Source organism: Lissotriton helveticus, chromosome 11, assembly GCF_964261635.1.
Source record: "Lissotriton helveticus chromosome 11, aLisHel1.1, whole genome shotgun sequence".
Lineage (NCBI taxonomy): Eukaryota > Metazoa > Chordata > Amphibia > Caudata > Salamandridae > Lissotriton > Lissotriton helveticus.
Window position 1 is genome coordinate 1,149,247,628 of NC_136072.1, and position 17,807 is coordinate 1,149,265,434.

At 46.5% G+C, this 17,807-nt stretch overlaps 1 protein-coding gene across 1 annotated transcript in view; it reads left to right on the plus strand.

The window, feature by feature from the left end:
- Window positions 1–17,807, plus strand: part of ARVCF (ARVCF delta catenin family member) — a 553,290-nt gene that overhangs the window by 505,604 nt on the left and 29,879 nt on the right. Inside the window, exons 12-13 of the mRNA XM_078667927.1 lie at window positions 10,675–10,786; window positions 15,347–15,437. Coding sequence (XP_078524053.1) covers window positions 10,675–10,786; window positions 15,347–15,437 — 203 coding nt within the window. The remainder of the gene's footprint in view (window positions 1–10,674; window positions 10,787–15,346; window positions 15,438–17,807) is intronic.

The window sequence follows — 17,807 nt, forward strand, 5'->3', positions numbered from 1 at the left end:
ATGCTGAAGCGTACCAGAAGAAAGCAAGAACCACTGCAGCGTACTAGCCAATATCAAAACATACTGCAACATACTACAAGAAATCAAAACATGCTGCAGCGTACTATCAGAAATCTAAACATGCTGCAGCGTACTACAAGAAAGCAAGAACCACTGCAGCATACTAGTAGAAACCAAAACATGCTACAGCATACTAGAAGAAAGCAAGAACTACTGCAGCGTACTAGTAGAAAGCAAGACTTTCTGAAGTGTACGAATTGAAAGGAAAGCACTGTGAAGCGTACCAGCAGAAAGCGAGACTCATTGCAACATACTTGCAGAAAGCATGTAGCGCTAGAGCATGGCCACTGAAAGCAAAACCCGCTGCAAGATGTTTGCAGAACGCAAGGCCAAGTGCTGTGGGCCAGCAGAAAGAAAACAAGTGCTGCAATGGGCCATACTTTGGAGATTTTGACCTGATAGGGGAATAGAACCCCCTCCTCCCCACCCCCCCTCACTTTGCTCACACTGGCCTGCTGAGAATTCTAGATCAATGGACCTCACCCTTTTAATGTTGCTGGGTCTTTCTGCAGCTTTCGACAACCTTGACCATGTCAACATGTACCAACAACCTTTCTCGTCTTTGCTGTCAGACTGTCAGGTTGAGATCAGTTTGGTTGGTGGGGGTGCACCATCGCCCCCTGCCAAATCTTACTCTATTTAACTTTGGGTCCCAGTCTTTCCTCTGTTTTATTCAACATTTATGTTCCGCCATTGCACGAGCTTCTTTGTGCATTGAAGGTGGAAGTCCACAACTACGCAGCACTCCGGTCATTATTTCCCTGTCTGAAAATCCTGCACAAGGCCAGAGCAATGCGAAGTAGGCTTTTAGAGAAGTCCATTACTGGTAGAACAATTCTCAATTAGCTAAATAGGAACTTCCGTTTTAGAAACTATTAAAAGCTTGACTCTTCCAGAACGGGTCCCTTTAAATCTCCTTAGCGAGTTTGTGCTGCACTTTCAGCCCTGGGATGCCTACGGGTTACTATGCGCTCTATAAGTGCTTTATAGAATAGAATAGCCTTAACTCAGCAACACAAGTTCCTGATGGTCGGTAGAAATACAGACCATCTGAAGAAGTGGCAGTGATCAGTGGAATGTTTGCAAGTTAACGGTGTAGAAACACCAGTGAAATAAAGATCTTGGTTGGCGTGTGATCGTAACTCTGCACCTTTGCCGTAGTTAACATCCACTTCCGCAGTCAACAGTTTCCATCTCTAAAAGGAATGGACCGGCTGCCACTGATGGCCTTAGTGACGTTGTAGGTTCTCACACTGACGTACATGTCAATTTTCCAGTCAGCCCCACAGTACCCAGAGTGTGTCTTTCAACAACCCAGTTGTCAAGCTTTCCTTACTCGAGCCAGCGTTTTGTGGAACGCGCCACCTTATCAGTTGCAGCGCTCGAAACAGGTACTCACCTTCAGGAAAGTCTTGGATAGTCTCTTTTTTTAGTTGGACCTTTCCATCTGTTATGACTTGCATTCTGCAGTGCATGGTTGCCCCAGTGTCTTTAGCACTGTGCGTATCTGATGTTAAAGCAGGCGCGCAACACTCATAGGGCTCAAATGGCCGGGTCCCCCCGTAGTGTGTCCGCCCAGGCTGAGACCGCTTCTTAGGCACACACATAGACAGTTTTTGAGCTGCTGTGGGCTGGCTGGTCTTGCGTCCATCTTATTGCAGCCGCACCCGAGTACTTCACAGGTCTTTAAAAGATCATTTGCTTGTTAACGAGGCTTTTTCACCCCTTCTTAGAGCCCCTGCATCTCCACTCTGCCTACTGCTGGAAGACTTAGCCCCCCCCTCAAAGTTTTTATTAGCCCACCGAAATGTGGCTCTAGTTGCGCCTCTGTGTTGAAGACTAGTAGACGCAAGACCTGCTGGGTTGTATTAGCACAAAGGAAGTGGCCTTATCGCGTAAACAGGGGCGTAACACAGGCGCCTGCAGCCCCCGCGGTGCGGGGGGGGGGCGGGCTGCAGGGGGCCCACTCAGCACAGTACTGAGGCCTGAGAGCTCCGGATTAAATTTAGCCTAACGGCTAAGGCGCTCGACCTCGGACCTGGGGAACTCGGTTCGAGTCTCGGTAACGACGCCAAAAACCCCCTGTGATTCTGGGCAAATCACTTAATCTCCCCGTGCCTAAAATGAAAGTGTGTCCTCATGTAACGTAACTGGTGCTATGTAAAGCGCTCTGATAACTGATTCGGTTCGGTTCTAGTTCGCGCTATATAAAACTCTGCAAAAAAAATAAAAAATCTGGAGTGGGGGCCCCTCCGTAAACATTGCAAGGGGCCCCTCAACTTTTGTTACGCCACTGCGCGTAAATACACAATAAGACCCGCCCGGGAAGGAAGGGCTCTGCTTCTCTATCGCAGCGTCTTCTAACCCTCGGCCTGTGCAGTGGAAGCTGATGCCCTCCTGTCCCAAATTCGGTTCAGATGGATTGTTTGTGGTTAGTCGGTGTTGGATTCTTCTGATGACGGTGTGTACCAGGAGCAGGCAGGTGTACTGTGGTACCGCTCCTGGCTGGTCGAGTCCAGGAATTAAATATCCTGGTGAGGTGTTAGCATCTAGCATTATTGACTTGTGTCTGTAGACTGGATAGAAGATAGTTTTAGGCTACCTCTACATGTCCTGAGTGTGCAGTATTTTTTTTTACATTTTATTTATCATTTTCAATTACAAAAAACAACACAACCTTTTGTGACAATTGTACAGTTGCAGCAAATATAAAGAACAGTAAGACGCATAATTGTTCTGCGGGCACAGTGAGCAGACATGTTACACACTATGTCAGAGTCAGTATCTGAAAAAGGGTGCCCACCTGGCACACCTGGCATTTATTACCAGAGTGAGTCTGTCTGCTGCAACCTCGGTGGATCTAGAGAGAAGGAAAGCAGCCTAGTGCAAAATGCGATCAAACAGTAGCAGCGTTTGAAATGTGTACATGACATGAAGGCATGACAATCCTGTGAATACGGTGCCGAGTCCTGCAGGTAAGTGTGGAGGGGTTGCCAGATATTACGTGGGTGAGATGTGGGTGGCTGCATCAAGGCATACAGCTCACTAGTTGTGTCACAAAATATGAGGCTTTTAAGCTCCTGCACAGCAGTGCGGCGACGAGTGCTGCCCCAACACAGCGCAATCTCCTGCTTCGCCGACAAAAGTGCAATTGCGGCAAAGCACCGGAACTCCTTTGGGATGCCATGCACATATCCTAGTACTGCAAGCGCGAGCTTTGGCGTCAGCGCTTCCTTCAACATCTGAGAAAGCTGTGTAAAGATATAAAACCAGTAACTGCTGATGTGTGGGCACGTCCTTGCTAAGTGAAAGAAGTCCGCGTCCTCAGCACTACATTTGGAAGATGTCGGGGGGGGGGCGGGCGGAGTCAATCCTGACCATGAGGCTGTGAGTCATATAGGTGCGTCGGCGGAATTTAAAATGCAGCAGTTTATGATTGGGAGAGACAGTAACACCTGATGTCATTGGGCAAAGGGTGCTGGGTCTGACTTGGTCTCTCTAAGCGGGTTTAGGGCATCCGCTCTCTGTGAGTGGGTTCCGAGCCTGACTCCATCTGTCTGTGAGTGTGTTTTGAATTGAGTCCTCTGTGTTATGAGCTTGCTACTAGCCAGACTCCCCTTTGAGACCGTTATCCAGGTCTGACTCCTGATCTTCGTGACTGAGTCTCAGGTCTTTGTGAGCGAGTTCAGAGATTGACTTCTCATGGTGAGTGGACTGTGCATCCCACTCCTTCTTGTGAGCGGTACAGAGCAAAACTCCTCTTTTTAAAACGCACAAAAGATGATAGGAGGCTGCTCGCACTAAGTCTAACCACTGGCAATAGCTCGGGGTAACACTCCAACCCACCATTCTTTAGCTTGATTGGGATGTGGCCAGAGTGATTACCAGTGGCTGAGATTCATTCAAGCATTCCATCCATCACTGTTTTCTATACTTATTATATCACCCTAAGTGGGCCGGGTGTGCCCAGACTTTGGTCTTATGTGTAGTTTGCCACCAGAACCAAGCTGCTACCCCGTCTGATGAGCCCATAACTAGGGTGGAACCGGTCCTGGGTTGCTTGTGTAACGGTTCAGGGAGGACCTGGCTTAGGACTTCAGGCTTGACTGTTCCTATCGGAATAGGGTCAAGACTGATTTGCATATGTCTGGGTCCAAACTGGGGTGTCATGGTGTTCAAAATAAAAATGGATTAGGATGTGGCCTGAGTGATTACCGGTGGCTGGGGTTATTGGTAGCATTCCATCCATCACTTTTTTGAGTACTTATTGTGTCCTCTTTTTCGAAGGCAGCAAATGTTACGACTCCTCTTTGAGAGCACCCTTTCTCTGAGTCGTCGTCTTTGTGAGTGGGCTTTGAGTCTGACGCCTCCTCTTCCGATCGGGTTCTGGATCTGCCCTTGTCTCTTTGAGAGTGGAATGAAAAATTGTCTAGCAGACGCGACAAAGAATTTTCAATTCTATTAAGGACACGGAGGCGAGGATTATGCTTCTCTTATCTTTACTGACAAAAACAGCAGCCAATAAACTTTAAACTGGCATGACCCCGGAAGGACAACCCCCTCCACCAGTCTGCACCAATCACTGTCCAGTCCAACACATAACAATCCTTGTAAAACCGGAACCTTCCTCTTTCTTTGCGATTTCCTCCGCAGTCCAACCAAGACCGGAACCCAACGTGGCAACTATCGCATCCTCTTGTCCGAAGGGTAACACTTCTTCTCCTCAGCTGAAAACCAGCTCAGCCCGCAGAAATCTTTTCTCAGGCCTGCTTGTGCTGATCACCTGAAATGAAAATACATGTCGTAATGGCTATTCCAACAGTAAGGAATACAACAAGCCATAAACATCATTCGGGTGGGTAAAATACATCACATCTTCAAATCACCATACAAAGTACACCACTGTCAACCCGGGTGGGATAATCCTCGCCTCCGTGTCCTTAATAGAATTGAAAATTCTTTGTCGCGTCTGCTAGACAATTTTTCATTCTATGTCAGTCCACGGAGGCTCCGATTATGCTAGTTTAAAGTTTCTCCACCACCACCGAGGCCACATCCACAATAGGTTTATGATAAAATGTTTTAAAAGTAGATTCAGATGACCAATCAGCCGCAGTCATGATGTCTTGAAGCCGAGAACCGGCACCAAAGGATTTTGAGGCCATAGCCCCTCTAACAGAATGAGCTCCAAATTTGGAGGAATCGATACCCGCCAGACTCAACAACCAGGAAACCCACCTGGCCAGAGTAGCATTGGCGACTGGGCGGAAAGGTCTCTGCAGAGAAATCAACAATTGACCAAAATCGTTCCTAAACTCTCTAGTACAATCCTCATATACCTTTAAACACTTTACTACACACAATTTACTGTGGTGAGGAAATGCAGGATAGGAAATACATTTTGAGTGTGTCTTAGTTCGCTTCGAAATTGTAAAGGAAACTCCCGTGGGAGTAAATACTCTACCTGACAAATCCAGTGCTCGAATGTCCGATACTCTTCTGCAGGAAATCAAACATAGCAAAATCGTAAGTTTCGCTGAGAGCAGCTTCCTAGACAGACCCTCATTAGCCGGCCAAGCCGATAAAACACGCAAAATAACAGAAACGTCCCAAAGTTCAGTATACTTGGGTTAATGAGGGTTCACCAGCCGGACCCCCCTGACAACCTTACACACCAGTGGATGTTCCCCAACAGGTTTACCATCCACGTGCGGATGTCCCGCCGAAATAGCTGATCGGAAAGTATTCACCGATCTGTATGCCAAGCCCGACTGTGCTAAATCTGCTAAGAAATTCACAATCATAGAGATATCTGATCCCACTGGATCTCCCTGCCGTTCGTTACACCAACCAACCCAACGTCTCCAAGCTGACTCATAACGCTTGTGGGTGGAAGGTGCCTATGCCTATGACAAGAAAAAGAGTGTCCTGAGAAACTCCCGGCACTTGCCAGCGTCTCCGGAAAGTCTCCACGCCATGAGAGACAACTGATCCAGAAGGACCAGCGGATGTTGAAGGCCCACTGGGTCCATAAGAAGGTCTGGAAATGATGAGATTCGCACTGGTGATGCGCATGCAAGACTCATCACGACCGGAAACCACGCTTGAGTTTTCCAACACGGGGAGATCAAAATCACCTCCGCCTTCTGCCTCCGAATCTGAGCTAGAACCCTCGGGATCATAATGAACGGAGGAAACGCATAAAGAATACCCATCGTCCATGATTGAAGAAAGGCGTCCGAGCTGATCGCCAACGGATCCGGACGCCATACTGAAGAATTGGGGCAACTGTCTGTTGAGCCGTGAGGCAAACAGATCTATCACACACGGACCCCATAAGTGGTCTAAAGCCCTGAAAATCCTGGGATGCAACCTCCAATCGCTGGCATCCCTCAAATACCGAGAGTTCCAATCCGCTGTCACGTTGACAGATCCCGGAATGTACTCTGCCGTCACCGAGATTTGATGGTCCAGGCAATAATGCCAAAAGTCCTTGGCTATCTCCGCCAGGAGTCGAGACCTGGTGCCTCCGACGCGATTTATATACCGTACCGCGGACACATTGTCCATGCGTAGGAGAATGCAACAATAAATCATTTGAGGGGATAGAGTACGCACCACAAAGGAACCCGCCAGGAGTTCCAGGCAATTGATGTTGAGATTCAATTCTTCGCGGGACCAGCGGCCCCCGGTCTCCACAGAGCCGCAACGGGCTCCCCAGCCTCACCGGCTCGCATCCGACTCTATCACCACTTCTGGGGTGACAGCAAAGATGGCTCTGCCGTTCCAGGCCTCCATATGCTCCAACCACCAGTTCATCTCCGTGCGAGCGTCCTCCGACAGGAAAACCTGTTGGGCGTAAGTCACACCCTTGCGTAGATGCAATGCCTTCAATCGTTGCATAGCTCTGTAATGCAAGGGATCCGGAAAGATCGCCTGGATGGACGAGGCCAACAGCCCCACCAGGCGTGCTAAGGTCCTGAAGGAAAATTTCGGAGAGACAAGCGCTTTCCTCAATTCCTTCTTGATCGCCACCCTCTTCTTGAGCGGTAAGAGCAATTGAGCCTTCACTGAGTCGACCTGGAACCCCAGGAATTCCATAACCTGTGAAGGTGTCAGAATGGACTTCTGCAAATTCAAAAGGAAGCCCAGTTCCTGAAGGAGGTGAACCGTCCATGACAGATGGAGTGAAACAACCTCCGGTGAGCATCCCAAAATCAGGATGTCGTCTAGATAAATGATCAGCCTTACGCCCCTCTCCCTTAAGCACTGAACTATTGGTTTCATCAGTTTGGTGAAACACCAGGGAGCGGACGAGAGGCCAAAGGGCATGGCGGCAAACTCGAACCACTTGTTGCGCCACAGAAATTGAAGAAAGCGTCGATGCGGTGGAAAAATGGGCACCGTCAGGTATGCGTCTTTCAAGTCCAGACGTACCATCCAATCCTGTTCTAACAGAATGTCGCGCAGTAGGTGTATGCCTTCCATTTTGAAGTGCTGATACACAACCCATGCGTTGAAATCTCTGAGATTTAAAACCAGTCGAAAGCCCTGGTCTTTCTTGGGAACCATGAAGACAGTGCTCGCAAAGCCCTAAACGTGTGGCAAAGTCTCCACTACTGCTCCCTTTCTGAGCAAAGCCAGCACCTCTGCGTCTATGAAACTCTGTTCTTGTAGGGAAAAATGCAGTGGCGCGGGCGCTTGACGCTGCGCAGGGGAGGCATAAAACTCTGTGGTACCCTTGGACGGTTTGTAACACCCAGGGATCGGTTGTTAGCTCCCGCCACTTGTGAATAAATAAGGCCAGTCTGCCTCCCACCATGTGTTCTGTTGCACAAAGAACTCGTACCTGAATAGGAATTGTCTCCTGAATTATTCTGTTGTCCTCGGTAGTTTCCTTTCTGTCCTCTGCCACGACCTCCTCGATTACGGGAGGGATAGAAGTTGGAGCGCTGGTAATCTCTGCCTCGTTGCTCACCGCCACGTGAGGTCTGATTAAAACCTCGGCCGGACCCTCGACCTCGCTGACGTCCGGCCCTGTCAAAAACACCGGTGTGAAGCACCTTTTTTATCGTAGTCTGCGCCTTGTCAAGCGCGGAGAAAGTGGCGACGTACTTGCCCATTTCCTTAACGAACTTGACTCCGAAGAGCATGCCGTTAGCCATAGAACCTGGTTCATTGGTGGCCATCTCTGCCAATTTGGAATCAATCCGCATCAGAAAAGAGCGTCTCCGCTCTGTGGTCAGAGCCACATTCGCATTTCCCAAAAAGCACATGGCGCGCTGGGCCCATTCCATGATATCCGACGTATCCATAGGCACATCCTGTTCCTTGGCCTTGACCGCGGCCTCCAGAATTTTAGTAAGGGGTCCAGAGACGTCCAGCAATTTGTCCTGGCACCGCCGCCATGCTCTATCCAGCCCTTTTTTAGGGTCCTTAGCGAACTTCCTCATTAACGCTGTCATGGTAGGATCAAGGTCCGGAGTATCCGTCACCTTCCCTGTCACTGAAGGTCTGGGGCATTCCGACCTCAACGTGGCTCGCACCCCACTCTCAAAACCTTGACGCAAGTTATTGGTGACATAATGCGCAACTTCAGCACAGGGCACCCATTCCGTGGATCTAGGGTGAACTATACTATTAGGGTCAAACAGAAGGTTCTTAGGGACCTGACTATCATCTGCCTTGTATGCCGTGTGCTTAGTCTTCTTAGCCTTCTTTTTAGAAGCAATCGAATCCACCTCCGAGTCCGAAGTACCAGGTGGCGTTGAGGAGAAATCCCCCGATGTCTGATAAGCCATAGAGCCATGGTCCCTCATCACTGACTTGGCCATCTGCGCTAACTTGTGGGCCTGGGACTGAGCAGAGGTATCCCCCTTGCGGGAGGATTTAAACTTTCTCTTGCCCGAGGTATGATGGGACTTAGTAAAAGGCTTTAACGCCTTAATCAGGGCTTTACTAACAGAGCTCTGGTCGTGGGTAGCCAGGGCTTCACCTAAGTTCTCCTCCAATTGTTCTTCCTCAGGCTCATACTGCTCGTATTCATTGAATTCGACCCACTGGTCGCCCTCCCCGGCATAATACGCCATATCCATGTGAAAGGAGGTGAGGAGGAGATTAACAGGGGGGAGCAACCCAGGGGTGCCTCTACACACACTCTGCAACCCCAGTTGTCAACACACCACAGAGGCAGGTAATTATACGGTGGAAGGAGACCCCTATTAACATTCAAGCTCCCCTAGAGCAAAGCTCTTAATCCGGACACGCTCCGGTCAGCGTTCCCATGAGGCCAAGGATTGATGCAGCCTAGAAACGCGCACTTCGCGAGGAGCCGGTAATGCAAAATCAGAACTCGGCTCCTCGCGCATGCGCGTCGTACTGGGGGCACACACTCGACTGCTCCCTTCGCGCGGGCAAGCCGCGTCTGCCTCCTCCTGCTCCACTGCCCCCTAACGCGCTCACACGCGCAACGCACACCGCAGGACGGCGGACCGGGTAACGAAGAAACCCGACGTCGGATAAAGTCGCGCAGTAGCGCTATACAAAGTCGCGCAATCGCGCAATAACAAACAATCACAAAATCACACACCATAAACCCCCATACGCTGAAGCAAATAAGGGAAAGGCACTTAACTTGCTGCTGCAGCAAAGAAAGAGGAAGGTTCCGGTTTTACAAGGATTGTTTTATGTTGGACTGGACAGTGATTGGTGCAGACTGGTGGAGGGGGTTGTCCTTCTGGGGTCATGCCAGTTTAAAGTTTATTGGCTGCTGTTTTTGTCAGTAAAGATAAGAGAAGCATAATCAGAGCCTCTGTGGACTGACATAGAATCAGAGTGAGAGTCTTTCTCATCGTGGCCAGGTGGTGCATCTGACTCCTCTTCGTGAGCGAGTCCAGGACCTTATTCCTTCTCTTTGTTATCAGGTTTCAGAGTGCGACTGTCAGAATTTGGCCCCTCCTGTCTGTGATTGGACACCGGGTGGGACAACGTCTATTTGTAAGCAGGCTTCAAGTCTGACTCCTCCTCTCTGTGATTGGGTGGCAGGTATGACTCTTCCTAGCTGTGATTGGGTGGCAGGTATGATGCTTCCTCTCTGTGATTGGGCGGCAGGTATGACTCTTCCTCTCTGTGATTGGGCAGCAGGTATGACTCTTCCTCTCTGTGATTGGGCAGCAGGTATGACTCTTCCTCTCTACGATTAGGTGACAGTTGACTCTTGTTCTTTACAGCCGGGCTTCAAGTATGACTCCTTTCTTCAATAAGACTCATTCTTTGACTGTGTTTATGATCAGATTTTGGGACTGACTCCTCTCTGTATATGGGCATTGGGTCTTATGCCCCTTAGTGAATGAGCTCCAACTCTGACTAATCCTCTCTGTATTTATGTGTCGGGTCTGACTCCTTCTCTTTGTTAGCGGGTTCTGAGTCTGACTCCTCTTTGTAATTTGGCTTTGGGCTTCTCTCCTCCTCTTTGTGAGCAGACTCCTGGTCTGACGACTCCTTTCTTTAATTAGGATCTCGGTCTAACTCCTCCTGTTTGTTAGCGGGTTTTGAGTCTGACTCCTGTCTGTAATTGGACTTCATGTGTGATATATTTTTTTTTGCTCTCATCAGCCAATCACAGCGGGAAGTGAAGGCGGCGTCGCATGTCCTGCAGATGGTCTGGAGCTACAAGGATCTGAGGAATGCTCTGCAGAAGGATGGCTGGAGCAAAGCCCACTTCCAGGTAAGGATATTTCTGGTTTAAAGATATACAATTATTTCTCACTGAAAATCTCTAAATCCAGTGCTTAATTTGAGTCTGTGGTTTCCGGTGCTCAGCACCGGCACTTAATTGTCAACTCCGGCTCTTGTGACAGTCTGCCACAAGGTGGCACTGTCTGGCTAATTTAGAAGTGAGTTAATTAATAATTCAATATTCATTGAGAATGACTATTACCTGCTGTCTAAGACATTTTTATAGCTTTGGGGGCTCGACCATCCCTATCCACCAACCTGTGAAAATGACCAACGGGCCGCTCAGTGGCAGCTTTTTTTTGTTGCAATTTTATTTATTATTTTTAATCAACACATAAAACATGATTAACAACAGTCTATCTACATTTTTAAGGAAAAAACTCATTAAACCCACTTACCTTTTACCCCCGGGATATAAACACTTTTGGTTCCATGATCCTCCCCTCATTCTCCTGATAAGTACTGTTCTACGTGTAGGGCTTGCCTATTTCTCGTCTATTTCTCTAGGTCTATTGTGACCCTTCCGGATATTTCTGGCATTCGCTCTGTCATTTCAGCCCATATCGCTTTATCTAGTGCAGCTTTGGGCTGCTCACAACTTTTGAGTGTAAAGTTATCCAAAAGTGTAGACTTACATGTCTCCACCTCCTGAAATACGGGGTGGAGTCAGAAAAAACATCAAGTACAGCTTTAAAGCCACTAACAGCAGTGACTTTAGCATCATATTTGTCATTCCACGCACTTGGTGGAGACCTATGCTATCAGGGTGGAGATCTCCTTATGGTAAAGTATAAATACAATTTTAACAGTTTATTATACTTTTAGATAAATAAGAGGGGATATTTTTAAGTTATCTATCAATCTTAATTTGTCTATATTTATTTTAAATGTAGAATAATGTTATGTAGTACAGCATTGCTAACTTAATTTTAAGTTAAAAATGTAATAATTTTGACAATAGAAAAATATTTTTCTGCAGTTTAATTAACGAAATCAAACCAAAATTAAACCAACTATATTACTTTATCATGTATTTACATGTATGTACCGAATTAACAGCAATTACATTTTTGTGAATAAATATTAACACAACTGTTTTAAAAATTTGAAAAGGTTAATCAGATATATTAAAATGAATAATTGTTATTTTAAAAAAAATAGTTTTAACATTAAATAACCTGTATTTATCTTTTTAAACATTTTTTGTTTCATGTTCCCATCTGGTTTTATTTTAAGTCCCAACCTCCATTACTTTCTATAGGAGGGTGTTGCAGTACCAGTGATTGGCCATGTGCTGTGCTGTACTTATTTCAGCTCTGAGCTGGGGTACATGTATTATGGTTTGGTTCCTTTTTGGCTGCAGGAACTAGCCAAGGGCAGTTTGAACATGGGAAGGGGCTTACATTTTTGTGGTTTCGGTGCATGCCCTCCCTAAACCCCTCCTTACTCCTCTCATAACTCCTCCCATTTAATACTAGGAATTCTCAATTTTTTTAGCCACTCCTCTCTGCCCTCCCCCCCCCCCCCAACTCTTAAAAGACAGGAGAAGGGGAGCCGTAGACCTCTGCACATAGGTATGTGACTAGGATTTTGTAGTAGGTTAGTGGTACTATTGTAGCCAGATTGTAAACATACTACAGTAAGTAGTTTTTGAATAGACACCTGTATGTGTGTTAGCTTCCATTCCTCCAATATCAACCCCCAGAACTCATTCTGGAGCTGCCACAATTGAAGTTTACATTCCATTCCCAATTAAAATACATCATCTTAGCATGGTGTAAACTTGTGTCTTGGGGCTGCAGTGTGCTCCAAAGCATGGAATCATGAAAGGTTTTCTTTCTATATTCAAGGTCCTCTGCTATGCAGAGACGGAGCGGTCTGTTTGACCACAGTTGCTGTGAACGCCATAGCCAACCGTGTCACAGGAACACAGCCGTGGCCGGTGCAGGTAAGCAGGATGAGGGTGTGGGGGGAATCGACATGTGACGGAATAGGGAAAATAACACTTAAAAAATAATAAAACCACTTACCTTGCGCTCGCCGCATCGCAGAGTCAGCAATGCAGTGAGCGCAAGGTAAGTGGTTTAAAAAAAAAGAAATTATCATCCCTATTCCGTCGTATGTCGACTGCCCCCGCCCCGCTGCGCTTCCCTGCACCAGCCGTGCTTGCAGAAACGTCGCCCACGATTCAAGTGTTGCTGTAGGCAGACAGAAGATGTGATGACACTGACAGCAGGGACCAGGGCGGGCCGGAAATCAAAATAAAGCCTCGCAAAAATGTTTAAACTGACCCTACACTGGGGAAGACTGTGCCTAGAATAGGGCCATTGAGTTATTGCAGCAGATTCTCATCTCAAGTATATGTACACAGGGGAAACCCAAAGATCATTAGAGACCAAGGGTGCTTGAGTAATTCTAGAGACAATGGCCCCTTAACATAAAAAAAATACAGTCGTTCTGGATACAAAAATCTGTTCCATAAACAGATTCAATGATCAGAGTTTTCACGTTTATTGCTACAATTAAAAAAAAAATGTAATTACCCCAGCCGGAATTATTTCAAAGACTAAAGATCAAGAGAACAAGCAAACAATGAACTGAAACAAACAATGAGCAAAAAAACAATAATGCTGAGTCCTGATGATTATCCCATATTTTTACGGGATCGAAACATCGTAAACATACACTCTCACCTGTTACCAGGCTCGGACTGGCCGTTGCGGGCGCTGGGCAATCCCCCGGTGCGCCGCAAGGGTGGAGGCCGGTTTTGGACCCCTGGGGGCCGTTTTTGTTACAGGGCCGTTTTTGCAGCATAGCTGCAAAAGCGGCCCTATAACAAAATCGGCAGAAAACCGGCCCGACAAAGATCTCGGTCACACCCCCAGGGGGGCGGCCGAGCACTTTGCCAGGGCCGGTTTTGGTTCTCAGTCCGGCCCTGCCTGTTACACTATGCTTTGTAGTATTTTTTTTGTTTTGGGTGCTGTAGTGTTTTGCTTTTAATAAGTGACCTAATGGTGTTATATAAATATTGGTCACTGTTTGTTTGCCTGTATATGTCTATATGTTTTTTGTTGTCAATTTTAACACCTGGTTTTCTGAGCATTATTGTTTTTCTGCTCATTGTTTGTTTCAGTTCATTGGTGTTTGCTCGCTTGATCTTTGGTTTTTGAAATTATCCTGGCTGGGGTAATTTACATTTTTGTTTGAATTATAGTAATAATATTGAAAACTCTGCTCATTCTCATCTCATAGCATCCCCCAGCCAGCAGCCCACAGCGGTAGTGGCAGAAGGGCTGGCCTGGCCCTAGATGGGAGGGGGGTGCTGCTGAAAACAGGACATCTTGGCATGACTAGACGGTGATTATAAACTAGGCCCGGGTGAAATTTAAATTACGCTGGTGTAAGTCACATTATCTCAGAAATTTCACATTACGCTTGTTAGATGAAATTCCCGATATTACACCATCATGCCCCTTTGCACGATTATGCACCATTCGAAGATGTACTGCGAACACACAGGAACAATAGACAGTGAACGGCTGTCATTCGCGGTTCATTAGTTTTGTTGTACTTTTTAAACTCGATATGCACCCTTGTCCTCAGGGTTATGGAAATAATCTATTCTGCTAGTTTGACTTCTTGCATCAGCTTGAAGCCCCCCTCCCACTCCCCCCGTCCCCTCCCTCATTAGTTCCCAGAGTGGATTCAAACACAGTTATTTCTTCTTGTATTTGCCAGCTGCAAACATCTGCTCTTGGACTGCCAAAACGTGCTGCCACCTTAAGGCGACACCATTGAAAACTAACATTCTGTCTGCATCTTTCTCTTTTACACGCTTCATAGCTTCTCTCTCTTTCTTTCCCGGTCTCTTTCTTTTTTCTCTCTTGCTCTCGCTTTCTCTCTCTCTCACTCTCTCTCCCTCCACCTCCACCGCTTCTCGCTCTGCACCATTTGCTCCTGTTTTCTCTCTCTCTCCTGCACACACTCCACCATTTGTCTCTCTCGCTCACTCTCCATTTTGTTTTTATCTTTTATTCGGTTCATCTCTTTCCATTATGCCACGCTTTCCCCCTTCTCTATGGCCTGTACCCTTCTTTTCATTAACTCTCTCTCTACTTTTTCAGACTCTCCCATCTCTCTTATATTTTCACACTTGTTGACTTCCAGGTTTTTTTTTGTTGTCTCGCCCCAGCTCCTTTGCGTTGATTGCCGCTTGACTGTATGTTCACTGCCTGTTGCATGTATGTTCCAACAAAGCTACAACATGCTATCCCGTGGTCGCCTCAGGACCCTTGTGCCATGAGGAGATCACGCATGTAGTGCGAACAGAGAATAAGCTTACATACAGTAAAGTAAAGTTACTCCCACTGCTGCCAAATAATGCCCTCCTCGCCTGCTCTCTTCTTGCCTACAAACGACTTAGTTTTCAGTGTTGGCAACACAGTTTACAATTCAGTCGCCCACCCTCATATAATGCGTAATGCTTAATATTCAGGAGGTTTGTTGAATTTCACTAGAGGTGACCCCCAACTCTTACTTCTTTTTTCAGTCTGCAGTCGCCACCCTCCCCAAGGCGTCGAAGGGGAATGGACGATCAGGGTTCGACGACAGCACCCTCCCACTGGTCGATAAAAGCAGAGGTGAGTCTCCCTGTAAAAAGCTGTTCCACAACCTACGCCATTTTGTTTGTTGCTTTTATTTTTCCTGTTCACTTAAAACACGTGAAACCGCATTGTGCGTGATGCTGGGCGCCTTATTAGTAAGCTGTAGTCACAAAACATCAGTTAGGAGTAGTACCTGCTACGCATAGCAGGCCCACACCTACCCATATCATTGATCATACTACCCCAGGTCTGATGGGTCACAAAGGTAGTGTCTCTGAGAGCCATGTTTACTTTCTGTAGTTTCTACTTGTTGCTCTTTCCAGATCCTGAGCAGCTAAGAGGTGGCTGTTGAAAGTGGTTAGGAGTGGACAAAGTGCCAACCTGCAGGGGTCAAAGGACGTGTGATGTTCCGCGACCCCTGCCATTTAGCTGACTCAGCATCCCTAGGGAGTCACGGGTGCCTCAGAGTGGTTCTCCCATTAAAGGGTGCTGTTCCCTTTAAATATGTAGAAATAAAAGAAGGACTTATGAATTTCTGTTGTGTTTTTTTTATATATATAACACCTTTGCTGCTTCTGGTTTTATAGTTTTTTTGGCTTGTTTACATTTCCCTAACTGCTTGTAACACCGGATCCAAATATTTTTTCTAATTATCGTCCTATTTCTCTGCTCCCAATCTTTGCTAAAATTTTGTAAAAGCTGTGTTAAAATAAGCAGTTAGCCACTTGCTGTGAGGAAAATGGTGTGTGCAATTAGCATCAATCAGGTTTTCAATCTTGTTTTAACATAGAAACTGTGCTAACGGCTGTTACTAATGATATACCGATGATTCCGGATGCCGGTGACTCTTCGGCTCGTATACCTCTTGACCTGTTGGCTGCGTTTGACACGGTCTCACATGCTATTTTACTAAAACGGCTCACCATTGGTCTGAGGGATAAGCCACTTACATGGTTCGATTCCTTTCCAAAGAATAGAATGCAGGCAGTGCAAATGGCTTCCTTTCTCTCTGTCTTTTAAGACATTACTGGTGGCGTTCGAATGGATTCTGATTTTTGGGAATCCCTCCATCTGTCCCATAGGTGGTGACCTCATTCCTTGGGCAACTGTCCAGTGCTGGCTACCTCAGCTAGGAATTTAGAAGTTTTATTTCCAACGTACTCTCTTTTGAGTCTCATATTAATAAGCTGATGTCTACTTGCTACCTGCTTTTGAGACAATTTAGGAAAGATTACTCAGCGCAATCATCAAAATTTCATGCAATTGCTGGTGCAAACCTTGGAGCTAAGTAGACGGGACTATTGCAATGCCCTATATGTGTGGATTCCTATGTACCTTATTCGGAGGTTACAACTTATGCAGAATGCAGCAGCCAGACTGATTTTTGGTAAAATAACATTTGTTCCTAACCTGCTTCACTGGCCCCTATTAAAAGGAGATTTCAGTTTAAAGCCCTTTGTATGGCCCATAAAGCTCTTTATCCTGCAATTCGGGGCTCATACATTTCAGGTATGTTTGCAAGATATTCCCCTTTTAGACTGCTTCGTTCTCCATCTACTGGTCTAATCGCAATACCAAAGTTATGCAATGTAATCCTCTGGGGTTGGCTTTTTCTGTGGTCCTTGCTCAGACCTGGAACAAATTGCCGTTAGCCCTTCATCTTGAGCCAAATCAGCTAAAATTTCATGGAGCACTGAAATCTCATTTATTCATTTAACCCCCGGTCTTTCCTCTATTCCATGCTGGCGTGCCGAAGATATTTTTTGGCTAAACGCCTGGATTCCCGCTGGGTCACTGTGTGCTCAATAACCAATAAAATAAATAAGGTCACCTGCTTGTTTTCGGACTTTGTCCCGAGTGTCCCAAATTCCCTTCCCTATCCCTAGTTCCTCCTCTCTCATGGCGTTTCCGAATGTGCAGTTACGTAATCTAATATATGATTTTATTAAAAGTTCTTCTGAGATTTTAAGCTAATGTTTGCCACATGATAGGTGACAGAAACTTGGGCAAATGCCAGCAAAATAATAATTTCCTGTGTCCATAATTACAGATTTTGCTAATAGCAGAAAGTATAGTGAGAAAATAGTATTTTTTGTTTGTTTTTTAAAAGAATGAAGTGTTTTTTTGTTTTTTTTTTGCTTTATAACCACAAGCTCTGCTGGATGTAGAATTTTTACTTTATCTGCAGGTGGGTTCCAGGGGTTTATCCCACCCACCAGGACCGGCTCTAAGGCTGTGCGATCGGTGCCAGCGCACCGGGCGCTGACTTGGGGTGGGGCGCCATTTTTGCAAGTATATTATCATTTTAAAAGCAACTGCTGCCGAGTTCCTGGCCTTTAGCAATTTTCAGGCATCATTTTAAATTTCAAGATAACTCTGGTGATTAATTGTCTTTCTGGAAAGAGA